This window comes from Synchiropus splendidus, chromosome 14, assembly GCF_027744825.2.
Source record: "Synchiropus splendidus isolate RoL2022-P1 chromosome 14, RoL_Sspl_1.0, whole genome shotgun sequence".
Classification (NCBI taxonomy): domain Eukaryota; kingdom Metazoa; phylum Chordata; class Actinopteri; order Syngnathiformes; family Callionymidae; genus Synchiropus; species Synchiropus splendidus.
The window spans coordinates 23450001-23477997 of NC_071347.1; the positions used below are offsets into that span (position 1 = coordinate 23450001).

At 57.7% G+C, this 27997-nt stretch overlaps 2 protein-coding genes across 2 annotated transcripts in view; both read right to left on the minus strand.

The window, feature by feature from the left end:
• Positions 1–27997, minus strand: part of necab2 (N-terminal EF-hand calcium binding protein 2) — a 37691-nt gene that overhangs the window by 6534 nt on the left and 3160 nt on the right. The window contains exons 2-9 of the mRNA XM_053884815.1: positions 27965–27989; positions 19953–20061; positions 17196–17221; positions 17019–17116; positions 7768–7904; positions 7588–7700; positions 3982–4061; positions 1657–1713 (exon numbers count right to left, since the gene is read on the minus strand). Of these exons, the coding sequence (XP_053740790.1) occupies positions 1657–1713; positions 3982–4061; positions 7588–7700; positions 7768–7904; positions 17019–17116; positions 17196–17221; positions 19953–20061; positions 27965–27989 (645 nt within the window). The remainder of the gene's footprint in view (positions 1–1656; positions 1714–3981; positions 4062–7587; positions 7701–7767; positions 7905–17018; positions 17117–17195; positions 17222–19952; positions 20062–27964; positions 27990–27997) is intronic.
• Positions 2039–3970, minus strand: LOC128770405 (uncharacterized). The gene has a single exon (XM_053884819.1). The coding sequence runs from the start codon at positions 3659–3661 to the stop codon at positions 2723–2725; it is 939 nt and encodes a 312-aa protein (XP_053740794.1). The 5' UTR covers positions 3662–3970; the 3' UTR covers positions 2039–2722.

Consider the following 27997-nt stretch of genomic DNA (forward strand, 5'->3'; position numbering starts at 1 on the left):
CTCCATCACTGCTGACGCCAGCCGGGCCGAACCACCGGGCCTGACGTGATCAGAACCACCGGGCCTGACGTGAGCGGTACCACCGGGCCTGACGTGATCAGAACCACCGGGCCTGATGTGATCAGAACCACCAGGTCTGACGTGAGCGGTACCACCGGACCTGATGTGATCAGAACCACCGGGCCTGACGTGAGCGGTACCACCGGGCCTGATGTGAGCGGTACCACCGGGCCTGACGTGATCAGAACCACCAGGCCTGATGTGAACAGAACAACCGGGGACCTGGCGTGATCAGAACCACTGGGCCTGACGGGAGTGGTACCACCGATCCTGACGTGATCAGAACCACTGGGCCTGATGTGAACAGAACCACCGATCCTGACGTGATCAGAACCACTGGGCCTGATGTGATCAGAACCACCGGGCCTGATGTGAGCGGACCCACCGGGTCGTGAGCAGAGCAGAACCAAGCGGACTCTGATAAACCTGTTAATGCAGCACAGAACTACTCTTCAGATGAGAGTCACCCCAAAATAGACAGAGGCAAATGTGAGGCGCACCAGTCGCCTCAGACAGACAGACGGACGGACACAGTCCAGGATTCAGCTTTGAAAGGCCACATTTCTCCTCCACCAGGGGTCGCTAGGCTGAGCGTGTCCGGGTGTGGGTGCTGTGTTTTGGCTCCATCTGGTGAAGAGGGTGGGAACTGCAGCCTCCGGGCTCTGCCCTCCTCCTGGACCCCCCCCGCTGACGTTGAAGAAGCCAGGTCTTCAGAGCCACGCCGGTCCCAAAACAGATTCATGACTCAGGGGTCGAGCGAGTCCAGCCCAGGGGAGTAAACCTGGCTCCCCAGGCGGAGCGTGGCGAGTCATCAGGAGCTAAGACACGGCTGACTGTTTTCAAAAGCTCCAGCTTTAATTGCAGGTTGCTGCTCTGCCTCGCGAGCTCCCGCTGCCGTCGACTACGTGTTTGCTTCCCACATGTCCTCCTCCAGGAGGAGCAGGGCAGGCGGACACACGCGTGAGACGCCCCCCTCATCACCCCTCCGACTGTCTCTGCTCGTCCTGATGAACTCACTTGGAAACAAGGAGTCAGAACCAGGACTGAGAACTGACTCTTTAGGAAGGCATCACACGAGGAGCGTGAGTCAGACCTCTGAGGACCTGAGTGAGTCACCCACAGTGAGTCACACCCCCCCCCCAGTCGACCTGAGCTGTGAGACCAGGAGTGTCACTGACTCGTGTGAAGATTGGACTCATCAGTCTGAGCAGACCCGAGTCACTCAGGCTGATGACCCAGTTCTGAATCCTCACTGATGATCTGACTCAACAGAGCCAAGCGATTCTTTAACCCGAGGTGGTTGCGGGTCTGAATCCCAGCGGGCTCTCAACACGAGGCGGAACCTTCATCTGCAGATGAAATGAAGACAGTCTTCTGGTTTGAGATCTGGGCGAGGTCATGTGACCGGGGAGTCAGGTGACTAGAAATACATCTCATTTCCTGGCTGTTTTTTGTGTTTAGATTGCAGCTATAAAAGCTTCATGTCTAGACAGCAGCAGCACAAACACATTTCTGGGGAAATAAACCGTGGCCCGGGAGACGATGGAGAAGAGCTCTGAGTCAGAAGCTCCACGAGCAGGAGGCCGGTCTACTCACAGCACCGGGGGTTCCGTCGGTGTCCGTGAGCCGCTGGTGCAGGTCCAACCACACCGTCTGCAAAGGGACAACAGCGGCAACAGGTCAGTCGTCCAGGAGTCACAGCGCTCAGGGAGCCGCGCGCCACGACGATGATGATGAGGAGGAGGAGGAGGAGGAGGAAGAGGAGAGGAGGAGGAGGAGGAGGAGGAGGAGGAGGAGGAGGAGGAGGAGGAAGAGGAGGAGAGGAGGAGGAGGAGGAGGAGGAGGAGGAGGAAGAGGAGGAGAGGAGGAGGAGGAGGAGGAGGAGGAGGAGGATGATGATGATGATGAGGAGGAGGAGGAAGAGGAGGAAGAGGAGGAGAGAAGAGGAGGATGATGATGATGATGAGGAGGAGGAGGAGGAGGAGGAGGAAGAGGAGGAGAGGAGGAGGAGGAGGAGGAGAGGAGGAGGAGAGGAGGAGGATGATGATGATGATGATGATGATGATGAGGATGATGATGATGAGGAGGAGGAGGAGGATGAGGATGATGATGAGGAGGAGGAGGAGGAGAGGAGAGAAGAGGAGGATGATGATGATGATGAGGAGGAGGAGGAAGAGGATGATGATGGTGGTGACTGCGCCCTGTGCACAGCTGACACGTTCTCAGCACAGAAACATCTAGGCTGCGCAACAAAAATCCACCCTGAACTGAATATGAATCACTGCAGTTCCCAGACTCTGGAGCTTCTGGCCGTCCAGACATGAGGCGTCCTGGTGACATCAGAGCAATGAGATGAAGCGCTCACTGCGCTGTTCCACCGCGTGTTTCCTCCGCTGCTTCAGACCAGCGTGCGCCCAGCTGCATCCACACCATGGAAGGAAGAGCAACTAGAAGAGCTGCCATCTGAAGGGAGCTACTGAGCTGGCTGATGTTGAGGAGCTGCTTTCACTCCTGATCAGCTGGAGCCTGGCCCCTGTGCTCCAGAGCTGTGGACCATCGCCTCCTGGAGCCAGTCTCCAGATCATCTGCTGCTACTTCAAAGCAATAGCTGAACTCTGACAGGAAGTTGTGAGGTGGAGCGTTTGGTTTCAGAACAAAAGCCTCAGAGAAGACGTGGCTGAGCAGCGAGGCTCCTCTGCAGCGGAAGGTGAGGTGAGGCGGCCCCAGGACACCGAGGTGCGCGCCGTAAATGCTGATAACAATTCAATGTCACGCTCGCCTGACTGAGCCTGGCGTCTCCTTTCATCTGCACCTCCTCTTCATTGTTATTCATTGCTCCAGAGGCCGCTGCTTCCTGAGCCACTTCAGAAACAAATAACTCATCCATCACCGTCTGGACCGTCGTCCCACTAATCCCACTTCTGTCCCAGCTCAAGTGCAGGAGACGTTCTGAGCTCCTCACACAGGAGTCCTGGCTCCTGGGGAGGGCCCCGGGGTCACGGCCCATCGCTGATCCACCATTCACTGGGTCAGGACTTTCAACCCTCCTGCTGCTGCACTGGACGCCCAGGTGAGTCAGAGCCTGGTGATGAAGATGATGAAGATGATGATGATGATGATGAAGATGATGATGAAGGTGATGATGATGATGAAGGTGATGCAATGATGGTGGTGATGGTGGTGATGAAGGTGGTGATGATGATGATGAAGATGATGATGATGGTGATGATGATGATGATGGTGATGATGACGATGATGATGATGATGGTGATGATGATGAAGGTGATGAAGATGATGATGGTGATGATGATGGTGATGATGATGATGATGGTGATGATGGTGATGATGATGATGATGATGAAGGTGATGAAGATGATGATGGTGATGATGATGATGATGAAGGTGATGAAGATGATGATGGTGATGATGATGATGATGATGGTGATGATGATGATGATGATGATGAAGGTGATGAAGATGATGATGGTGATGATGATGATGATGATGGTGATGATGATGATGGCGATGATGATGATGGCGATGGTGATGATGATGGTGATGATGAAGGTGATGATGGTGATGATTGACTCCAAAGTTTCATCTGAACACAGCCTCAAATGTCGCCACCTGCCTGTGTAAAGTGGTATCTACATCAGGCGCCATGTTTGTTTATTTCAGGTGCCAGACTTGTTGAATGTGCAACTGTGGAGCCTAAAGTGTGGAAGGCTTCAGGGAGCTCCGAGCAGAAATGAGTGGTTCCACCTGAGAGGTTCCCTCCTGGAGCTCAGAGACACAGGAATGTGACTGGAGTCAGGGCCCGGCCTGTGGGGGCGGCGTGTCTGACTCAGCGGTTTCATTTCTGCTGAGTCATGACGGAAGGGTTCCTCTCAGAGTCAGAGCAACAGGAGGGTGTTTTCCTACCTTGTTCTCCAGGCGTCCGATGAGTTGGGCCAAGCGGTTGATCTGAGCCTCCAGACCTTCTTTCCTCACCTCCACCGCACCTGCAACACAGGACCTTCAGCTGCTCTGACATGATGGTCCAGCTCACAGACCTGGTCCTCACAAGGACAGCCACACACACACACACACTGCCCGACATCAGCACCATGGTGACAGAAAGTCCAGCTCAAACCTGGGCCTGACGGACACCAGGCTCAGATGAGGCGGGGCTTCACTCCACACTGTGCATCCCCCCTTCCCTCCGCCCCCCCTCCCCCTGCCTCTTATCCCCTGATGGCTAATTGGAGCGTGGGCTGCTGACTCTTCATTAAGAGCTTTAACAAGCAGTCAATTAGGATCCACCCAAACACGCTCATCAGCCTCCGTCGCCATGGCAACGCTCGCCGGCTCGCTGTCAGACCACGGTCCAACCCAACCTCCGGTCAGTTCCACCAGTGACAGAGGGCGCTGCAGCGCACACTTCAGCAGCGGCTTCAGGAGGGCTCCTCAGCCAGGCCCGAGTCAGGTCCCAGGTGAAGGTCAGCAGCCTCAGCTCTGGTCCACGGTGGCCCACACACACTGTTGCTCCTTAAAGCCACGTGAGATCATGTTGACACTGAGCCAGGAACTCCTCATGGGAGCCACACCCCCTCATCTCCTCATCTCCTTCATCTCCTCAGTCTCCTTGTCTCCCTCATCTCCTCATCTCCTTCATCTCCTCAGTCTCCTTGTCTCCTTCACTCCTTCATCTCCTCATCTCCTTCATCTCCTCAGTCTCCTTCATCTCCTCATCTCCTTCATCTCCTCATCTCCTTCACCCCGTCATCTCCTCAGTCTCCTTCACCCCCTCGTCTCCTCATCTCCTTGTCTCCTTCATCTGCTCAGTCTCCTTCTCTTTATCATCTCCTTCATCTCCTCCAGTCGGTGGTGACTGAGATGGGCTCAGAATCTGAATTCAAATCAGAATCAAAGTTATTGCCATGGTCAGTGGGGATCCCACCAACTAGGAAAGTGCTTTGGAATAAAGTGCTGACAGAAATAAAAGAAAAGAAAAGAAAAGAAATGGTACTTGAAGTCCTTGAGTGAGTCAAGTGCTGCGTTTGTTCCCGACACGAGCCATGACTACTGTGCTGTGCTGTTGCTTTCCTCATGTGTGGACACAAGGGGGCGGTGCTTCAGCTGAGACGCCAGCGCTCCACACGCACATGAGACTCCCCCTGAAGAGGCCGTGAGCTCAGTGAAGATCCCACCAACCCTGACGGTCAGAGAGCCCACTGAGCTGCTTTCCAACATGCAGACGGTCAGGAATAATGTTCACCAGAACCATCGGTTCTCACAGTGACATCACAAGATGGTGCTGGCGTGCGAACCACCTCCTAAGAGTCACGACACATGGAGCGGGAACTTCATTCATTTTATCTGTGACGCTGTGCCTGGAGAGCAGCTGGCTGGTTTCTCCCGTGGTTGAGTGCCTGAAACACGTGGAGGAGTTCGAGTGGAAGTATGGGACTCCAGACGTGACTGGACCACAGGTTAGCATCGCGGCTCACGTGGCTACATCAGCTTCGACCGACGGCAGCCCAATACTGTCTCGCGGTGAGAAAGTAAAGCCGGAGACGAGGTCCACGCCGCTGCTGTTTGAACGGAGCAGCTGTTGCAAACAAGACGGCCAATTACGCTCCGGCATCCAGCGCCGGCTGCAGACACCGTTAATAATGCAGCAGCAGCGGCAGCCAGTCCACAGCAAGGTGGCGGCCAGTTATTTTTAGCTGGGATTGTTCTCTGCCTCCCCCCAACTCTTCCCACTCCACGCTCTCCTCCTGCAGAAGCTTCACAGTGACACTCCTCTGTTGTTTCGTGCTATTAAATCATGAAAAGACGAGAGTTGAAGGCGACTCTATATATACTCCTGTGAGGAGGAGGAGGAGGAGGAAGCAGCGGCGCTTTGAAGACCAGAAAAACACTTTGGGCTGAAAGCCAGCCATCGAGGGACCATCCGCCGGACCTGCTGTGAGGACCGGGCTGATGCAAGTCCACTCCTCTGTCAGGGTGGATGTTGGGACCCAGCAGCTGTAGCCCCAACCCCACACCCTTCCTCAGTCCCAGACAACTGGCATCAGTCACATGAGAGCCGTCAGACAGTACTGACTCAGGAGTCCTGCCAGTGGTTCCTGGGTCGGAAGGTCTTGGTGAGGAACGTTGGACGCTGCAGTCCAGGAGAGCGAAAGTGCCGAACTGTGTAGGTGAAGCTTGTCATGAGTCAGCAGGAGAAGCTGAAGCTCTCTGGGGTGTTTGACTCTGATCCAGAACCTTCAGGGACCTGTGTTTGTTTGGCCTGTGAAAGGTCCATCTGTCACTTCCTGCCTGCTCTTATTTTGTTCATCTGCTTCCTGTTTGGGTCAGTTCCTGGACTGGTTCTGGCGGGTCTCAGTCTCGGGTGCTGGGTGGGGTGTCCTCCGGTCCCTCGGTCCTGCTCCTGGCTCCCAGTGTGGTCCAGTGTTTGCAGAGCAGCCGGGGATGAGCTTCGTCTGGTGCAGGACTCACGCTTGTTCACGTTTTTGTTGTGCCTGGGCTCATTTTAGTTTGGACTTCTGAGGCTTCAGTCCATGTGTGGACGTACGTGTGACCTGGTCTGGACCTGGTTGGTCTGGTTCTGCTGAGGCCGACGGGTCCATTCCTGACCCGCGGGCCGACACACAAATGAATGAGGGTCCGGAGCGAGCGATGCTGCGCAGACACTTCTGTCACCGCTGACCAGCATCAGGGATCGATGTCTGGACGCAGGGATCCAGGACTCCACACCAGATTTACAGCAAGCGCCGGTCAGCGGCGTCGTGAATCACTGACGCAGCTTCTTCTGCCTCTCATGTCCCGACAAGCTGCCCCTGGTGGAGCGTGGGCTCGCGCTCGCCCATCTTCTTCACATCCATCTCTCTCAGAGGCAGGGCTTATTAAAGCGCCGCCGATCCATGCTGGAAGCCTTCGTCATTCGCTCGTCGATAACGCCTTTGACTCGCAGCTCATCGCTGAGACTCGTCGCTGAGGCTCGTCGCTGAGGCTCATCACTGAGACTCGTCGCTGAGGCTCGTCGCTGAGGCTCGTCGCTGAGGCTCGTCGCTGAGGCTCGTCGGTGAGGCTCATCACTGAGACTCCTCGCTGAGGCTCGTCGCTGAGGCTCGTCATTGAGACTCGTCGCTGAGGCTCGTCGCTGAGGCACGTCGCTGAGGCTCGTCGCTGAGTCGGCTGATTCGTCTCTGTATGAAAGGCTACATCAGAGCTACGATGCTAGCAGGTCGCAGGTCAGAGGTGGCACCGACTCGACTGCAAGCCACAAGCTAGCATGGCGCCAGCGAGAGGCCGAACTTCGAGTCACCTCTCCTGGTCAAACAGCAGGTGAGCCGGGACATGAGTCCCTCACACTGGATCAGAACCTGAGGCTTGGACTGGTTCCCAGGTGACCTCACAGACTCATGGAGCCTCGGCTGTCAGCATGTCACCTCCGTCACGCGGCCCAGCTGACATCCCGCGCTCCGCTCCAGGAGCCGGATGACGTCACGGTCTCCCGCAGGGCTCTGAGCGCCGACTCACCTGAGGCGGTGTTGATGGTCCTGACAGCCTCTCTGGCGCTGACTCGGTTGTTGGGAGGATAATCCGGCACCGTGTTGTCAGGCGCCCGCGGGCTCACCTTGGCCGGGACGTGTCTGTGGAGCACAGCGTAGCGTGTGACCCGCGGCGTCATGTGCCCCCCGCGACCGGACGAAGACTCACCCCGACTGGCCGTGCTGCTCGTCGATGGCGTCCACCGCACTCTCCACGGAGCTCAGCAGCGACTGGATCTGATTGGCCGACTCCTTCAGCAGGAAGCGGGTCACGAACTGCTCCACATTGGTTCCTCGCTCGTAAACCTGGCGAGAGAAGGTCGATGTTTCAAGTGCTCTGCAGTGGAGGCCGCCAGCGGGAGCGAGCAGAGGAGGAGCGGCCGCCGCCCTCACCCTCTTCTCGCCAAATCCCACGGCGCCGCACATTTTTCGCTCCGGCTCTGAACCTGAAAAGCCTTTTAAGCAGAGTGAGAGCCCAGCGGGAGCAGGACTCCGAGGAAGGACGAGTGCAAGCCAACAAAGCAAGCTGAGGTGAGGTGAGTCTCAGCACCTCCAAACACCTGGACCAGTCCAGAAGAGCCAGAGCCGCCGCTGCTGAGGACCTCTGGTCCTGAGGGCTGCTCGACCCAACCCTGACCCCCATCCAACCCTCAGGTCCTCAGGAGCTCAGAGGAGTCAGTAGTGGAGCCCAACCTGTGGCTCGTGGTTCTGCTGAGCTCTTCCAGTGTGTCCGAGGGCGTTTTGGGGAACCACCATCTGCTGTGTAAACGTGTCATCCCAGCTAACAAGAGTCCTGGTCATTGGCGAGACTATCGGGCGAGTGACCCCAAGGTCATTGGTTCCATTGTAGAAGGTGTGGGAGGATCTCTGGCTCGGGGTCTGGCTCTGGTCCCTCAGGATCTGGAGGACCTGAAGCTGAGCAGGTTCTGACCCCCTCATCTCAGCCACGCCTCTGCACCCGAGCCTCTGCTGGGCCTCCACATCCCATCCTCCTCCCAAACACAGCGTGACAAGCGTGAGTCTGAGCAGAGGAGCGCGGCTGATGGAAGCTCAGGAGGCCAGACGCGTCCTCCTGAGAGGCCTGTTGAGTCGGCGGCAGTGTCACAAGTCGCGGTGCAGCGAAGACAACCACGCTTCCTGAGCAGTCGCAGACAGGGCTCCTGCCCGATCACCCGCCATCATCATCAGGCTCCAGCTCCAGGGTGGGGCACCCGCTCGCTGCTGGAGGAGATGCTGCGGTGAGAAGCACACCACAGCATCTCTGTCGCCTGATGCTTGAAGAGTCAGACACTCACTTTGAAAACAAAAAGTCCTTTTTCCAAGTCTTTTCCTCCTAACATCAGCCAGCAACTCGGCAGGTGCTTGCACTTGGAGGCTCTGGTTGACTTTCCAGTGTGGCCGTCCTGCTCGGCTCGTGCCCCTCCCCCACCCCGTCCGCCCTGCGGCTGCAGGATCCTCGGGTTCGGGACTGGAGCATCGCTGCTGACTACGTGAGCAGCGTTCAGCTCCGCCCTCGATCCTCGGTCACTTCAACTGAATCAAAGCAGCAGCACCACGGCGCCCCCTCCCTGTGTATGCTTCCTGCCTGGCAGCCTGCTCCTCCAGTGCGTCCCGGGGGTCCTACTACAGAAAGCAGGGAAAGAAGAAGCTGTGATCTATAATTCACACAGTTCACTGACCCAGAAGCAGAGGCAGCGCCTCAGCCTGGTGATGATCTGCTCCCTGACAATGTTGGTGTGTGAAGAGAGCGCAGGCCTGCGGGCGCCGGCAAGGGCTGCACAGCACATGACCAGAGTGGCGTCACGGCGCCTGAGCGGCATCAGTGCGACACCAGAGCAGTGACAGAGCGGCATCAGAGCGGCACCAGAGCAGCATCAAAGCGGCACCAGAGCAGCGACAGAGCGGCACCAGAGCGGCACCAGAGCAACATCAGAGCGGCATCAGTGCAGCACCAGAGCAACATCAGAGCGGCATCAGTGCGGCACCAGAGCAACATCAGAGCGGCACCAGAGCAACATCAGAGCGGCACCAGAGCAACATCAGAGCGGCATCAGTGCGGCACCAGAGCAACATCAGAGCGGCATCAGTGCGGCACCAGAGCAACATCAGAGCGGCATCAGTGCGGCACCAGAGCGGCACCAGAGCAGCATCAGTACGGCACCAGAGCATCGTCAGTGCGGCACCAGAGCAGGATACAGATGAGATCCCAGCGGCCCGTTTGTCTCCTGGCTCAACTCTTTCTCCACCACTGAGTCCTCCAGACTGCAGATCATCTGATCATCTCCATCCTCCCCTCACTCATGAAGAAGAGCAGCTGGATCTGAGATCAGGAGCGAGAATCAGCATTGACACACACACACACACGTTTCACACACACACGTTTCACACACACACGTTTCACACACACACCCCACAGCTCAATCAGGAGAGGAGCCGTGGTCTCTGTTGGTCTCAGGATCTGGGAGGGCGACGGTGGCGCCCCCATGATCCATGATGATGACATATTGACTTTCCCGCCGCAGCTCGTACAATCACTCATCACGGCGAAGCACCGGGGCCACAGACGGCGCTGATTGTGGCGTGGCTCCGTCCACATCAGGGAACAAGAGCAGCGGGGAGCAGAGCCACAGCGGCTCATCTGTCACTCGGACCGTGAAGATCCAGAGGAGTCAGTCACTGAGAAGGTCTCAGCAGCCTCAGGTGAGGAGACGGCACAACTTTCACTCTGGTTTCCTCCCACTTCTCAGATGTCTCCAGCTGCACTTCGGCGTAGCGAGATCCATGTTTTGACTCTGGTTTACACCCATTTTTCCAATGTCTCCAGCTGCACTTCAGCATGTGCAGATCCACGTTTTCACTCCAACATCCAGTGAGGTTACCTGGAAACCAGAGCAGCACGTGGCTCTGAGGGGAGGAGAGATGAAGGCGTGAGAAGAGGATGAAGACGATGGCGGACTCCAGAGAAGCCAGTGAGAGGATGGAGAGCGAGGGAGCCGCGACTGAGCTCATTTCTCACAGGTCACAGTCAGAAGGAGGAAGGGAAAGCCACTGGCCACCGCGCGGCAGGGGGCGCCACAGAGCCGCCACCCACACAGGTTCTAACCCCTGCTTTTTCTCACTAATAAAGAAGTGCTGATGTGGCGGCAGATCTGGAGCCTCTCACCAAGACTCACTCTGCTTCCTGCCCGGCGCCAGTGTGGCTCTGCACTGGCGATAACAGAGCTGTTCACTGTCCGCTTCAGCTGCAGGCCGATTACAAGGCAGAGGCTTTCATCCGCAGCGTGAGGGGTGACGCTGCCACCGCTGCCGTCGCTGCCGACGTGCGTTTCGGGACGACAGAGCGACGCAGGAGGACGAGTCGGAGCAGCCAGGACTCGGACCTGTCGCCGCCGCCTTCACCAGTCCCGCCTTCACCTCTGCAGCCTCACGGTTGAAGGTTCCAATCCATCTGTGACAGTGTCGACCCCGAGCTTTCCTCCCGGCACTCTGGTTTCATCCCACAGTCCCAAAGCACATGGACACCTGTCTGTCTGTCTGGGGGCCACCTAACCCCCATGGATAGCAGAAGGGCCAAACACGAGCGAGCGAGGGCCAATGTTTGAAACAGACTCCTCACCGACCATGAACTTGGCGCCTAGCCTCAGAGGAAGTGGCGCTCGCACGGGCCACATGAACTGACTGGGTGGGCCAGATCCGGCCCCTGTGCCGTGACTTTGACTCCAGTGGTGCTCATGTCTCTGCGGTTCATGGGGGTCAAGCTCGCTCCTGTCGGGTCGAGTTAGGCGACGAGCAGCGGTGGATCCACACGGGTCCAGTCATGTGATGGGTGGGCGTGACTGTGTGGCGGGAGGGAGGGAGGGTCGAGCGTAACTCGCTCTCTCTCCTACAGGACTCTCCATTATTCATGGCGTGGGGTGTTACCTCATCAGTCAACACACACTCCGCTGACTGCACAACACGCTGCTCCCGCTCCCATTCACCCTCGCACAAATTATTCATGTGGCCATCATTAACATTTGTGGGGGATTAAAACAGCTGGCCCGGTCGGCGGCGGGCGTGCCGCGAGGCCGAGGGATGGCGGAGCAGAGCCGCGTGGGTCTGTTGGTCCCCTCTGACCTCTGACACCAACACGCTGCCCGGGGAAGACACGAGGCGGGCGGAGGTGTGGACATGGAGCCAGCAGCAGAGCAGGGTCAGCGCTGGAGCCCCAACCCTTCCATGAAGACCCAGCACTAGTCCGGGTCCTCCTCTCACCGTCAGACTCAAACCTTGGTACAAGACAGAGGCGCGGACACGGAGCCGCGGCGAGCATCATGGGAGGTCAGCAGACCTTCACTCCCTGATGCTCTCAGGACGGAAGCCACAGTGGCGGCTGTCTGTGGGAGGCCGCAGGGGGTGGAGCCAATCCCAGCCACCCAGGGCGAGAGGCGGGGCACAGCCCATCACAGACACAAACAACCCTCACGTCAACCTCTGTGTTTTCACTCACCACAGAGTCAGAGTAAACCCATCCCCGACCTGAACCTGTGAGAGCCCGGTGAGAACCAGCCGGTCAGGAGGCAGAGCCCTTCAGAGTCTCAGCTGAGACTCACCTGAGCCCCGAAACCTCTCAGACTGAGGGGGTTCTGACGTGTCCCCAGCAAGGTTCAGGGTCAGCCACATGCCACTGCGGTGTGAGGGGGGGGAAACCCCAGGCCCGGGGCCCAAATCAGGTCGGCCAAGTCGCTTCCTGCGGCCCTCGGGAGCCTGAGAGTCAAATCAATACACAGCAGATCCTGACCAACGGAGGGTGCAGAGCTCAAGTCCAGATGCTTTGTTCTGCTGGCGCCGGAGACTCGACAGCCGACGAGTCATCTGGGAACAAGGAGTCGATCCGTGGCAACACAGCGAGTCAGACCCAGAGTCAGGAAAGCTCTGTTCCCCAGACTGGTGGTGCTCTTCGCTGCATGACACGTTAATAACACCACGATCAAAGTCAAAATAATGCATGTCTGGAGAAGTGTGGCGCGCGAACCTCCTGGTTGGTGGGAGTAAATCAGAGCAAGCAGGGAGGCGACACACAAGCGTCTCGTCGCTTCACTGGCTATAATACTTCATAACAACTGCCCCAGTTCCTCCTCCGTCTGAGCCTGAGTGCCGCTTCTAACCTCCTGTTCCTTGGTTGCCACGGCAACGGTCTCCCTGGTCACCAAGTTCCAGAGGCAGCAGGATGCTGCTTCAGTTGACATAGGTTTGTTCTGAGTAAAACACACGGAACACTCAGAGACGATGGCTCCACAGCAGCCGAGCGGAGTCTGGAGCGTTCTCCAGCCAGAGTGATGTCCAGCCTCCAGCGCCCACACAGGTGGTCAGGAAACTGGGGTCTCACACCCTGATATCATCCAGCAGGACCAGCGCCGGGGGCTGAGGAGAAGCGCTGCTGTCACTCATGCACGCGCTCGTCTCTGAGTGGTTCCCTCACGAGGACCTGTGCTTCCTCTAGTCCAGTCTAGCGTGGTCTAGTCTGGTCTAATGTGTCTGGTCTAATGTGTCTGGTCTAATGTGTCTGGTCTAGCGTGGTCTAGTCTGGTCTAGCGTGGTCTAGTCTGGTCTAATGTGTCTGGTCTAATGTGTCTGGTCTAATGTGTCTGGTCTAGCGTGGTCTAGTCTGGTCTAATGTGTCTGGTCTAATGTGTCTGGTCTAGCGTGGTCTAGTCTGGTCTAATGTGTCTGGTCTAGCGTGGTCTAGTCTGGTCTAATGTGTCTGGTCTAATGTGTCTGGTCTAATGTGTCTGGTCTAGCGTGGTCTAGTCTGGTCTAATGTGTCTGGTCTAATGTGTCTGGTCTAGCGTGGTCTAGTCTGGTCTAATGTGTCTGGTCTAATGTGTCTGGTCTAGCGTGGTCTAAAAGCAGAACAGTGAGAGACTCATCTTCCAGTCTCAGAAGGCTGAAGCTGGAGAACAGGCCACGCTTCTGAAGAGTGGATCATTTTGAGGGACAGGAGAGCGGACGTGAGCAGCTCATGTCACAGTTCAGAGTCCATTCACCTTGCAGCCCTGGGACCTCTCTCTCACAGCGCCCCTCCTGACGGCGTGTGGTCCAACCTCAGCGGCCTGACGTGGGAGTCCTGCTCCTGGAGAAAGTGCTGCGCAGCAGCTGCAGCCAACGACGCCATTAAAGCCTCATGAATTAGTGATGGGTGCAAGACTCCAGCAGCCACAGCCGCCGCGGCCTGCGTCCTCCTCCTGGCCTCCTCACTGGCTTCAGTGCAGAGCTCCACAGATCCTGACGCACCGTCACCACCATCCTCCTCCTCCACCTAGTGAGTCCAGACTCACCGGGTCTGTCTCCATCCTGAACCCAGCGCTGCTGAGACTGACCTCTGACGGTCTCCATGGCGACAGAGGAGCTGGACTCCTTCTCCGCTTGGTACCGACTCGTTCAGCTCGGTCCAGGGAGCTGCGGACCAGGACTCTGCTGTCACTGCTCTCAGAGAGTGATGTCATCAACATGCGACTCCCGAGCTTCATCTTTGTGGACAGAAATGATGATCGAGATCCTTCAACTGAAGTGAAGCCACGTGGTGATGTCATCAGAAGGCGACAGCCCGGACAGATGCCGCCAAGCTGCCGTGCTCTCTGTGGCTCCACTCTGACAGGGAATCATGGCGGGTCCCTGCGAGGTCCTTCACGAGCGGAGGCTTGTTTCCTCGACGGACGGACGGACGCTCCCTCAGCTTCTGTCTCAGTCTTGCTGGAGGACAGAGCAAAGAGTGGCGGCTGCGGCTGGTGCGATCGCTGCTCACTCGGCGCTGCAGTCAGGAAGGCTCCATATTGGCTCTCCAGCAGGTGGCGCCCAGCAACACAGCCTCCCGTGAGGAGCGAGTGTCGGCGGAGTGGAGCAGCCGCTGAGACAGAGACTTCATTAGAGCTGCGGTCCCCACTGTCCTGTCTGTCTAAACGCTGTGTTTAATGAGCCTAGCTCATTAGTGCCTCCTCCCCAGGAAGAGCTGCAGCCTGGGGACCCTTGAGCAAGGGCCTCTGCTGCTCAGTGGCCGCAGAGTGGAAGCTAAAGCTCCTGTAGCCTGAAGTCAAGCATGATGTTGGTCTGAGCTCCGGGGCCCAGGTTTGTCCCAGGACCCAGGCCTTGAGCCACCACGGTCCCATGGAGAGGAAGGTCAAGGGTTCAAATCCTGGGGCGGTACTTGATGATGCCTCATGAGAGCAGGTAGCAAACCTCCAGACGGGTCATCAAACTGGACCCGTTTCCATGACGACAGCCTCCAAAGACGTCGGGCTCCATGGAAACTGTAACCTGAGCGGACACAGAGCAGGTGCTGCCTCTGTCTGACTCCAGCTGCATGTGGGAAGCCAGGGAAGGGCGGAAGCCAGTCACACGGTCATGATCCGGACCTCAACCCAGGAAGTGCCTGGGACTCGCCAGCCTCTCATCCGTGACTCGAGGGCCGAGCTGAGCCAGGAGGCAGAGTGGCCTCCAGCTGATGGCAGTGAGGCTTCATCAGAGAGGTGCTGAGGTCAAAGGTGACTGAGAGCGATTCATCCTCACTAACTGCTTCACCTTCACTGACTGACACCTGGTCGGTCATGAATACTGCATCAAGAGAAGGGAAATATCACATTAGCATCAATTATTAGTGAGTGGGCGGGTCCTGAGGGGAGAGGAGCCGAGGCACTTCCTCCTGCGCTTCTTTCATCTCCACCATCCTCCTCCTCCATCACTGTGCTCCTCACCTCCAGCGAGTCTCCTCATGTCCCTCTCATCTTTCTCCCCCCTCATCTCTGACTCTCCTGACTCGGACTCCTGCAGAAGGAGGCGGAGCCAGAGAGCAGCTGGTGACAGCGGCTGAAGCAGAGAGAGACCGTAGGGCTGCTCTCAGAGCCGGCAGTGACACGCGCCGGGTCTGATCCGCCTCCAGTGAGGTGAGTCGTCGTGGAAGGTCCAAACAGCCGACGACCCTGGCGTGAGGAGACCCGCCCCCACCTGAGCACAGTCTCCACCATGTACAAATGGCTTGGGCTGATCAGAACATCACTGTGAGAGGGAGCAGGAGTCCACACACGTGGGGGCGGGGGACGGGGGGGGGCAGTATCAGGCAAATCTCTCTGAAGATCCAGCGCTTGAATGAAGTCATGAAACACCTCCGCAGCGGCTCCAGGAGGTGGGTCCAGCAGCAGTGGGGGGTTTCACTGTAACAATGGCCACTGAAGGACAACAATGAGGAAGACGGTTCAGCTGCAGGAGCGTTACGCAACAGTAGCGCCGCACACGAGGAGCGACGGATTTCAGCAGCGCTGCATCCGCAGACCTGCTTTATTTCCACCTTCAAAGCGCCGCAGGGATCCAGCGTGAGCAGTAATGAGCGGGAGGCGCCTTCACACCGGACGTGACTGCAGAGTCGGCGCTTCGCAGCAGTTCTGCTCCGTCTCCGTGGATCAGTTATCTGTGTGACCTGCGGGCCAGCCTCCTGGCTCCGCCCACTCCACCTCCTCGAGGCCAGAGGGATGAGGAAGAGGAGGGATGAAGAAGAGGAGGATGATGAAGAGGAGGGATGAAGAAGAGGAGGATGAGGAAGAGGAGGGATGAAGAAGAGGAGGATGATGAAGAGGAGGGATGAAGAAGAGGAGGATGATGAAGAGGAGGGATGAAGAAGAGGAGGATGATGAAGAGGAGGGATGAAGAAGAGGAGGATGAGGAAGAGGAGGGATGAAGAAGAGGAGGATGATGAAGAGGAAGGATGAGGAGGAGGAGAGGGAGGAGGAGGTGAGGAGGGGAAGGGACGAGGAAGAGAGGGAAGGGTAGAATGAGGAAGAAGAGGAAGATGAAGGATGAGGAAGAGGAGGGATGAAGAAGAAGAAGAGAGTCCTAGCTCCGCCCACTCCACCTCCTCGAGGCCAGAGCTCGGCCTCCTCCTGGCTCCGCCCACTCCACTTTGTTGTGACACTGAGGTGGCAGGAAGCGAATGGGAAGCGGCTGGTGGGGGAGTCATGGAGCGGCGAGACAAGAGGAGAGGAGAGGCAATCAGGAGGCCCTCAGAGGAGGTCCTCGGGCACGTTCTTCCAGGACAGCTGCAGGAGGTTCCTGAGGAGAGGAAACCCTGCGGCTGCTCTCAGCTCGCCCTGGCTTGAGCCAGACTCTCAGGGACTGGGTGCTGGTCAGCAGTGACCCAGCCCAAAACCTGGATTCTCATCGCAACAAAAGATCCAGAGAGTTGGATCACAAACATCAAAACCTGCATCTAGTCTCAGCGGTTGAATCGCTGTTGAAACCATCTGATGAAGCGACTGGCAGTTTTACGTGACTCATTCTGAAAGACTCGTCAGACGAAGGTCGAAGGTGCGACCATTTGATTGTGCACTTCTGTTGGACTTCGTGGACCTCCAGCAGGTCACATGATCAGAGAGCAGCAGCAGCATCTCCTACCTTCTTGGTGAAGTCCATGGCTTTGAGGATGGAAAGGTTGAGCGTCTCCAGTGAAGCCAGGACTCCTTCGTAGTCCCCCATGTGCTTGGCAAAGTAGTCTGTGCAGACACACGGTTGCCAGGTGAACAAACCAGCAGGGCCTGTGTGTGTGTGTGTGTGTGTGTGTGTGTCACTCACCACAGAGCTCCTTCGTGTCAACATTACTATCACAGCAAGGTGTGGGAGCAGCAGAGGGAGAGAAGAGGAGAGAAGGACGGGTTAGAGGAGTCAGTCGGGGGGAGGGATGAGGAGGAGGATGAAGAGGAGGGAGGAGGAAGAGGAGGGAGGAGGAAGAGGAGGGAGGAGGAAGAGGAGGAGGATGAAGAGGAGGGAGGAGGAAGAGGAGGGATGATGAAGAGGAGGGATGAGGAAGAGGAGGGAGGAGGAAGAGGAGGGATGATGAAGAGGAGGGAGGAGGGAGGAGGGAGGAGGAAGAGGAGGAGGATGAAGAGGAGGGAGGAGGGAGGAGGAAGAGGAGGAGGATGAAGAGGAGGGAGGAGGAAGAGGAGGGATGATGAAGAGGAGGGATGAGGAAGAGGAGGGAGGAGGAAGAGGAGGGATGATGAAGAGGAGGGATGAAGACAAGGAGGGATGAGGAAGAGGAGGGAGGAGGAAGAGGAGGGATGAAGACGAGGAGGGATGATGACGAGGAGGGATGAGGAAGAGGAGGAGGATGAAGAGGAGGAGGAATGAAGACGAGGAGGGATGAAGAAGAGGAGGGAGGAGGAAGAGGAGGGATGAAGACGAGGAGGGATGAAGAAGAGGAGGGAGGAGGAAGAGGAGGGATGAAGACGAGGAGGGATGATGAAGAGGAGGGATGAGGAAGAGGAGGGATGAAGACGAGGAGGGATGAAGACGAGGAGGGATGAAGACGAGGAGGGATGAGGAAGAGGAGGAGGATGAAGAGGAGGGATGAAGACGAGGAGGGATGAAGACGAGGAGGGATGAAGACGAGGAGGGATGAGGAAGAGGAGGAGGATGAAGAGGAGGAGGATGAAGAGGAGGGATGAGGAAGAGGAGGGAGGAAAAAGAGGAGAAGGATGAAGTTTTGATTTACAGGCACATACATGCAAACACTCTCTGTCTGTCTCTCTCTCTCACAGACACAGTGGCAGTTTGGCAGCGAGGCTGTGCTCTAACCATTCGCTCCTGACAGTGAAGGACTCAATCTCCCACCAGTGTTCACTGCCCTGTGGGGACCAGTCTGACACCCAAATCAGTCCCCTGTTTCTGAAACTCTAGAGCTGGATGGGTGACGGGTGGAGACACCAGCGAGCAGGGACACGACAGGAGACACGAGGATGGGACACGACAGAAGACACGAGGATGGGACACGACAGAAGACACGAGGATGGGACACGACAGAAGACACGAGGATGGGACACGAGCGAGCAGGGACACGACAGGAGACACGAGGACGGGACACGACAGGAGACACGAGGATGGGACACAAGTGGGCAGGGACACGACAGGAGACGCGAGGATGGGACACGACAGAAGACATGAGCACGGGACACAAGTGGGCAGGGACACGACAGGAGACGCGAGGATGGGACACGACAGAAGACACGAGGATGGGACACGAGCGAGCAGGGACACGACAGGAGACACGAGGACGGGACACGACAGGAGACACGAGGATGGGACACAAGTGGGCAGGGACACGACAGGAGACGCGAGGATGGGACACGACAGAAGACACGAGGATGGGACACGAGCGAGCAGGGACACGACAGGAGACACGAGGACGGGACACGACAGGAGACACGAGGATGGGACACAAGTGGGCAGGGACACGACAGGAGACGCGAGGATGGGACACGACAGAAGACATGAGCACGGGACACAAGTGGGCAGGGACACGACAGGAGACGCGAGGACGGGACATGGCTCATTGATTGGACCAGCAGATGGAGGCTCGCTGCTCTCACTCGTGTCCCATCTTCTTGTCTTCTGTCGTGTCCGGGGCTTCGTTTCAGGAAGGTGGTTCAGCGGTTTTCCTGGGAGTCGGCAGAAACTCAGGAAGCAGGATCAGCGGACCTCGGAGTGGGTTACCGTGGCAACATAGGCCCTGAGCCTCACCTGCTTCCATCTCTGCTGAGCAGAAGTGGGCGGAGCGACTCTTCCTGTCAGGGTGAAACGTGGAATGTGTGTTCCATTGATCAGGTCTCGTGACGACCCTGTGCACGGCTCGACTTTGACTCCTGGGTGATTGAACCGTTCATGAAGGAGAAAACTGTGAGGAGGTGAGACGGAGCTTGTCTCTGATGCCTCAGTGGCCTCCACCCGGCTGCACTCTCCTCATCGCCTGCCTCACCACTACGAGGCAGCAGTGAGTGTGATCGGAGTTTCCATGGATAACCACTGAACCACCTTCCTCAAACCGATCTCCGGACAGTGGCAGAGTCAGAGTCAAGGCCAGGGCTCGGACTGGTGGAATCGATGCCGATATCTGCTCCGGCAGGACGGCGCGCGACTGCCAGCGCTACACCACTCTGATGAATAGAAGCTCCACAGACGGCAGCGATGGAGGGGGCGGAGCCACCAGGGCGCCGCCACCACAGCGGCGCACCCGGAGCCCTGAGAGGGTCCCGGCAGGTGTGGCGCCACTTCGAATGACAATTTCCCCAACACAATCGTACAGTCACTGTTTCAGATCTGAGCAGCTGTTTGCAGAAAATGAATAACTAGTATCATAACTGTCTGTGATTTCATCGCATCAGGTCGATAAATCAGCCTCTTCTAAATCAACCCTCAACTGGAGTCACGTAAACAAGACTTCTCCAAATGTTTGGGACGTTTGTGGAGGAAGGCAGCTGATGGTCAGCCGCGTGTCATGTGACCACTCGCTCTCACAGGTAAGTGGGCTCAACACGGCCACGGTGCCACGCCCACCTGGTGTTGTCGGAGTCGATGGTGTGGAACAGCTTCTCCAGCTCCTCCTCGTTGAGCGTCCCGTCGGAGAAGAAGGCCTGGAACTCGTCCAGGGACAGTTTGCCGTCATCTGCAAGAGAAACAAGGGCTCCGAGTCAGGACGAGTCCCACTGATGCCGGCGGAGGCCGCAGCCGAGACAAACACCGTCGCCATGGCAACACACGCAGTCACTGTCAGAGAATACGCTTGTTCTCCTCCGAGTCTCTCCTGGAGGACTCAGCTTCTCTCTCAGAGAAAACTGTTCTCCTCCGAGTCTCTCCTGGAGGACTCAGCTTCTCTCTCAGAGAAAGCTCATGTTCTCCTCCGAGTCTCTCCTGGAAGACTCAGCTTCTCTCTCAGAGAAAGCTCATGTTCTCCTCCGAGTCTCTCCTGGAAGACTCAGCTTCTCTCTCAGAGAAAGCTCATGTTCTCCTCCGAGTCTCTGCTGAAGACCAGGTCCTGCAGGAGACGGGTGGCTCCTGTGAACCTTGATCTCCCTCTGCTGCGCTGGAGCCTCTCGCTCACCGTCCCCATTGGATCTCCATTTATCGGGTGACGTCTGAATATGAGGGTCACCGAGCCTCTTCACAGCAGCAGGCAGGAGCGCCAGGAAAGGTCAGCGGCTGAGGACCCGTGTCGTGGCGCTGGTGTCTCCATCTTCTCTCTCTCAGACACACACACTCGCTGGCTCGCTGTGATCGCTGCTGCAGCGGCTGCTGCTGCTGTGAAATCAATCCGCCGCGCGCTTCAGTCTGCTACAAAACCTTCTGTCTGTCTCGGCACTTTTTCCTCGGCTCACAACACAGATTACATTCCGAACGCCTCGCGTCGTTTGGGGGGGAGCTCGGATAATAATAAGCTCATAAAGTGATTCCTCCGCTGCAGCCAGGATCTGCTCCTGAAGACGGGAAACTCCCGGCTGCGGCTGCAGGACCCCCAGGACCAGCCGGGACACAGGCTCACTGGTGCGGGTCTGAGCAGGTCTGGACCACAGTACCATCACCGTCTGGTCGGGCCACACAGAGGGACGGGGACAGAGTCAGGGGGCCCCAGACCCCGGCTCAGGGTCGGAGTCCACTGTTGCCAACACATGAACCATGAATGTGTTGGACTCTTCATTGCCGCCGCTCTGACTCCCCTCTCCTCAGCACAGGTCCCACCAAGATCCACCCCTGCTTCTCCGACTCGTCCTGGACCTGCTCCCAGTGATCCAGGGACGTCGGCTCAGACTCAGAGTCACCAGCCGCAGCAGAGCCACAGCTTCTCCGTGACTTCCCACAAACGCACTCACCATGAGTCACCATGCAAACGGACTCGCACTGTGTTTCTCGGACACAGCTCCAGCAGAAGCTGAGACTCAGGAGCGAGGATGCCTGAACCTGAGGCTGCCACACAGAGGAAGCTGCTGCTGGGACCCAGGGGCAGCAGACTCAGGCACCTGACAGGAGCAGGGAGTCTCAGGTCGGTGAGGCGGACCATGGGGTCAGCTTCATGTTGGAGAAGGTCTGAATGAGACCACTGGGTCAGTTCACCCTGAGCGAAGGAGCCGGCTCTCCGTGGACCTCAGCCTGACCAGCATCTCAGCAGCCAGAGGGAGACCTTCTCGCGTGACCTTTCCCGGCAGACGCTGGTCTCAGAAGCCACTTCCTCTCTCAGAGCCTCACTGATGCTGCAGAGAAGCAGAGAGCGGAGACTCCACTGTTCAGTTCAACAGTGACCCAGTTCACCACGAGCCGTGAGTCCATTCACACACACACAACCGGACTTACCCAGTTCCTACACAATCATTTCCCCCAGAACAGTGGAGAACACAGTCACAGCCCCAGGGCTTCTCCTCCACGTCCAACACATATTTGGCTGCTGCTTCCTCTTCTCACTCAGGTCCAGCTCAGGCTGCTCCTCAAGACCTTCCCAGACCTCGGTCCTCACAGGGACCTCCAAGTCTGAGAGCAGCTCCGTCAGAAGAGCGTCGACTGCTCTGTCTGCTGCCCCCGCGACCTGACCTGAGCCGCTTCCCAGACCCAGCTGGGACCAGCCTCCGCTCACACTGTTAACAATGGGCGACAAAAACACCTCCTGGCAGTCGTGTCATCAAAAACCACTTAAGCCGCCCCTCGCCATCACCGTCCCCGGGACATGAAGCCGCCGCGCCGCCGTATTACGGCCCGCGGCTCCTCACTGCTGCCACACATTAGATTGCTGCTTGTGTCTGGATTAGATTGTTTACGTGTCACGTCACCTCCTTTTCCTCTTCCTCTCCCCTCCTCTTCCTCTCCCCTCCTCTTCCTCTCCCCTCTCCTCTCCTCTCCTCCTCTTCCTCCCCTCTCCTCCTCTCCTCTTCCTCTCCTCCTCCTCTCCCCTCCTCTCCTCTTCCTCTCCTCCTCCTCCTCCTCTCCTCTCCTCCTCCTCCTCTCCCCTCCTCCTCTCCTCTCCTCTCCTCCTCTCCTCTCCTCTCCTCCTCTCCTCTCCTCTCTCCTCCTCTCCTCTTCCTCTCCTCCTCCTCTCCTCTCCTCCTCCTCCTCTCCCCTCCTCCTCTCCTCTCCTCCTCTCCTCTCCCCTCCTCCTCTCCTCTCCTCCTTTCCTCTCCTCTTCCTCTCCTCCTCCTCTCCTCCCCTCCTCCTCCCCTCCTCTCCTCCTCCTCCTCTCCCCTCCTCCTCTCCTCTCCTCCTCCTCCTCTCCTCTCCTCTCCTCCTCCTCCTCTCCTCTCCTCTCCTCCTCTCCTCTCCTCCTCCTCTCCTCTTCCTCTCCTCCTCCTCTCCTCTCCTCCTCCTCCTCTCCCCTCCTCCTCTCCTCTCCTCCTCTCCTCTCCCCTCCTCCTCTCCTCTCCTCCTTTCCTCTCCTCTTCCTCTCCTCCTCCTCTCCTCCCCTCCTCCTCCCCTCCTCTCTTCACCTCTCCTCCTCCTCCTCCTCTCCTCTCTCCTCCTCTCCTCTCCTCCTCCCCTCCTCTCTTCTCCTCTCCTCTCTTCTCCTCTCCTCTCCTCTCCTCTCTCCTCCTCTCCTCTCCTCCCTCCCTCCTCTCCTCTCCTCCCTCCCTCCCTCCTCTCATCCTCTCCTCTCCCGCTACCCGGGGTGAGAGGCAGGGGACACCCTGGAAAGATGTCCCGTGCTGAGGAGATGAGCACACGTGGACCGAGGACCACTGACAGCTCCGGACTCTCGAGCAGGTTTCTGGACACAAGCTGCAGGGACCCGGAGCCTCTGACGCTGGAGTGGAACCAGCAACCTCCCAGCGACTCTGGTCGAAGCGCTGGGGCGGTGAGCGGCTCCTGAGATACGTCTCAGTTAGCTTTCATCAGCTTCTCTGTTGCAGCTCTGGATTATTTTGGGGCACGACATGATGGGTCGTCATGGCAACAGGATGAGGGGAATTGACCCCCCACTCTTCCTCTCGATATTAACATTACCCTCCTACACACACACACACACACACACACACACACGGTTGGAGAATGTAGGACGGCCCTGACTGGAGAGAGGCACGCACACACTCACGCACACACACAGGTTTGAGTGCCTTATACGGCTATATTTGTGGGGACCAATTCTTGGAAACACACCTCCCTGTGGGGACCTTTTTGCCTGAAGTTGAGGATGACGGCTTCAAAATAACGCTCTCTGCGTTACGGCACTAAGAGGTCCCCACAAAGACAGGACTAGACACGTGTGTGTGTGTGCTGTGACAGATGAGGAACAGGAACGATTCTCACTGAGCTGCCAGCTGGTGTCGTTTCTCCACATCCATCATTGTAGTCCTTCAGTGCCACACACACAGATACGTCTCACCTCGACACGGTCACAAACAAGGCTGCGGCTGGTCGTAAAGTTTGGGCCTGTGAGGCCACCTCCTGACCCTGCTGATGCAGTGCTTGGTGGATCCTGCTCCAGTGGGACGCTCCCGCGACACAACGCCCTGCTATCACAGTGGGACGGAGTTTCATGGAGCTAATGGGAGGTGGAGCAGATGTTTCCACAGGAGAGGATCACGCTGAGGAACGAGTTCATGGCAGAAGCTTCTGACCGGAGAAAACAGCGACTGCTTGGTCTCACTCCAGAGATGAAGATGCCAAGCTTTCAGGTTCTTCAGGTTCTCATGGACCAGGCGTCTGCTGCCTGCACCTGAGAAGGTCTCAGTCCATCTCAGGGTCTTGCTCAAGGGTGATGGCAGGATGGGGAGAGGGGTCGCCGCCGCTTCTCTGTCACCTGAGTGGTCAGTGACCTTTTGACTGAGCCAGCTGAGCCTGACCTGAGGTCAAGTGTACTCAGCGGTGGCTGCAGGAACGATGCCTGGCCACCGAGTGGCTCGGTGTTCTCCAGCGCACTGTGGCTGGTGGCCTCTTCAGACCAGACTAACAGATCCGAGCAGCTCCAGCACAGGTTTGTCACTGGGTCCTTCAGCACCAGAGCGAGTGTCATACAAGGTTCCCGCTGTGGACACCAACACGGTGGAGGCAGATGCAGGCCTGAGAATTCTGCTCACGCTGCCCCCAGCTGGGCAGAGTGAGTACTGCAAGACTGAGGCGGCACAGAGGGGTGAGGCACTTCAGTCCATCTGGACCCCCAAGTGTGAAGCGGTCTCATAATTATGACGGGTCACCGGCCCCTTGGCAGGGAAGAGTCCGACCCCCGGGCGAGGACCTGAGCTGGATCTCTGCTCAGCTCCTCGGACTGGTGACCCAGTTCACAGCGAGAAAGCAGAACCGGAGACGAGAAGCGGAGGGTTGAAGAGAGCACAGGTGCGGCAGCAGCTGAGGGGGGTTTCCTCACCGCGGGGGGGGCTGTCGTGAAGACCAGAGGTGTGAGCTGAGGAATCTTCAGGGGGAGTCGGAGTGAGAAGGTGGTTCCTCCGCTGCCATGGCAACAGCAGCAGAAGAGGGGATGCTGTAACCAGGGGCAACCAGCTGGTGGGGCCAACGTGAACGCGCTCGCAGAACCACCTCAGAGCCGCTCACCTGGATCCAGGTCCACCGCCCTGAGGGCCCCAGGCTGGAGCCTGCAGGGGCCCCCTTCATTCGCTGCACACAGCTGCTCAAAAACAGTACTAGTCACTAAACTATTTCAAAATACCGACAATGAAAAATAGCAGTACCAATACAAGCGCCACTACCTGCCAGGACAGAGAGTTCTGCCGCCCATGAAACTGCCAATGATGCCGACAGCAACCGACGCAGTACCTGAGAGTGGCCAGCAGGGGCAGCGGTGTGCCGCAGCCATTAAGCTCATGAATGAAAGTGAACCCCCCTAATCTCAGCGGCTCCTTCAGTCCCCCACCCTCCTCACCCCCACAGATGCGCTGGGCGACAGCTCCTTCACTCATTAGGAGGCGGCAGCGAGACTCAGCGTCGCCGCGGAGCCGAACAACAAACACAATTCTGTTCATCAGTGCTGTCAATCTTCACCATGGCAACAGAAGCCGCGGACTCTCAACCCCACGAGCAGTGGCCTCTGACTTCCTGACCCCTCTGGAGCCAGGTGGAATGATCCAGCAGGGGTCGCTGCAACACTGGGGAGGCTCCTCTATCTCGGGTTCACGAGTGAGGGGAGCAGCGAGCTCTCCAGCTGAGGTCCAGAGAACTCACTGTGTCCGAAGCCCAGTCATGCAGGAGAGACTCGGAGGAGAACCTCCACTCCTCCAGCAGGAGGCCACTCAGCCGGGGGGGAGGCCCTGGGGCAGACCCACCAGACTCAGGAGAGATGATGTCTCTGAGTTGAACTCCTGGATGTAGGAGGTCTGCGTGTCTGGAGCTCTTCACAGCAGCTCGACCTCAGACAAGCGGAGGAGGTTTCTCTCCCGCCGCAGCGTCACTCACTTCTCCTCTTCTATCCATGGTCCAGCTTTTTCCCGCTTCATTGCTTGACGTCTTCCTGCAGCTGGTTCACCTCAGGCGCCACGTCTCTCTTCAGAGTCTGGGCTCAGGAGGAGTCTGTCATCCCTCCGCCTCACTCTGGAGAGCAGAGCCTGGACCTTCAGAACACCTGTGCAGGTGCAGTGAAGCCAGGTTGAAGGTCAGTGACCTGCCACCAGGATGTCGGCAGCTCACAGGCATCGTGGGGGCCTTGAGCAGGAGGAGGGCTGGGATAGGACCGTGACTCTCCAGCTGGCTCGGGTGAACCTGGTGGAACCTGACTCAGATGACCTGGAGCTGGAAGTCGCTCAGCACACGGTCACTGACCCGTGAGAGGCGGGGCTGAAGAACGAGAGCGGAACCTGAGGAACCACCACCTGCAGCCTCTCGCCATCAGGGTCGGGCGGCCGGTGTCAAAGGTCAAGGGTCGTCCCGCGCTGGGCCCCCGCGACCACCGACCAGCCGAGGAGCTATGGAGCTGCTTCAGCTCAGACTCAGTCAGGTCTGTCCCCTGACCACTGCTGGGAGGTTAGAGTCTGGAGGCTGAAGACTGACCACTGGTCATCAGCGGGGGGAGGGTCGAGGGGGAGGGGTGAAGGTGAGGGGATGGGGGGGCGCTGCAGTGAGGATCAAAAAGGCACTGATGAGCTGATGGGGCTTCGATTGGGTTTGAGTGCAGGACGCACGCACGCACGCACGCACGCACGCACGCACGCACGCACGCACGCACGCACGCACGCACGCACGGCAGTGGGAGTCGTGTTGCACATGTGAAGACACAACTCGTCCAATTAAACCTCAATTACGGGCACATTGTCAAATCCAACATGAAGCCACCCCCCACCCCCCGCACCTCCGTCTCTTCTTAACAACCCTCTCCTCCTCCTCCTCCTCCCGTCCGTCTCCTTCCTCACTGCTTCACTCATTAAAGCAGTTCTTCTCCCGGGAGAGATAAAAATAGCTTCTTCTCTTCTCGCCTGCTTCTTCCTTCCATACATCAAACGGCAGCGTTTCCTCACGGTAAGTGTCGCTTCCCTCTCGTCGCCGCCGTCGTCACAGGTCGTCAGGTCCTATTGAGTGGCCCAAACATTACGACCACAGCTGGAGCTTTGTGCATCAGGTGTTGGCTCGGACCTTCAGAGAGCAGCGGTGCCTTCACGTGCTGTAGGAATCTGCAGCATCGGTACTCTGGCTCAGGGTCTGACTGACAGCTGAGGAGACCTGGGGCGGAACATCCCGCGACCACGCTCCAGCAGGCGTCACACCTGGCTCTTCCAGCACTTCCTGTTGCTGGCACCTCACTCCCGCCACAGCGCGACCTCAGGTGACAGGTCAGATCACGCCGGAGTGACACACGACGCAGACTCACACACCTGACGCCTCTGAACTTCACGGTCACCTGACCACAGTCACGTGACCACACACTTCACTGGGACCTTCACGCACACATTTAGTGGCCAGAAAGTTCCTGACTTCCTCTTTGTGACGGTGATTTCAGCGTCTTCCTCTCACCTCAGGAGAGTGAAGCGTCGACACAGACTCCGCCCCCGACAGCCACTTCCCAGGGACCAGAACCCACAGCCTCCTCATCCTACTGACGGTCAGATCCGGACAGAAGCGATTCTAATGGAAACACACCGGCGATCACATTACAGTGAACGTGATACAGTGTCTCCTTCAGATCAATCCTGGAGAAGAAGAAGCTGGGATGAAGCCCCTCTGACACACACACACACACACACACACACAGGCACACAGGCACACACACGGCTAACGCCATCTGGCGCGGAGCAGCGAGCTTCATGCCGTTTGCTCATTAGCTGAAGCGTTTGTGGTGAAACAGTGACAGAATAAAGGAGGAAGAGGAGGAGGGAGGAGGAGAGCAAAGACGAGCGGCGCCAGTGGGAGGAAGCAAACTGCTCGGTGGCAGCACAACAGTGGATTTAACTTCCTCTTTGAATTCAGTTTAGCACAGCGAGCTAAAAATACGCCGCTAACTTTGCCTGCGCGACGCGGCGCCTGTTGTCGAGCGGCGGCCTTGGTGGCGCGGCCGCCCGTGGACCGCCTTGTCTCCGGAACCTTCCTCAGCAGCAGCGGACCTCGGCAAACATCCCACTCCGACACAGACCCACAGCAGCCGCTTCACTCACCGTCCTTGTCGGCTCTTCTGAAGATCTGTGGAG

What these genes read in the sequence shown, in the direction of transcription:
- LOC128770405 (XM_053884819.1), bottom strand. Translation starts at nt 3,661, where the DNA reads ATGAAACTTTGGAGTCAATCATCACCATCATCACCTTCATCATCACCA.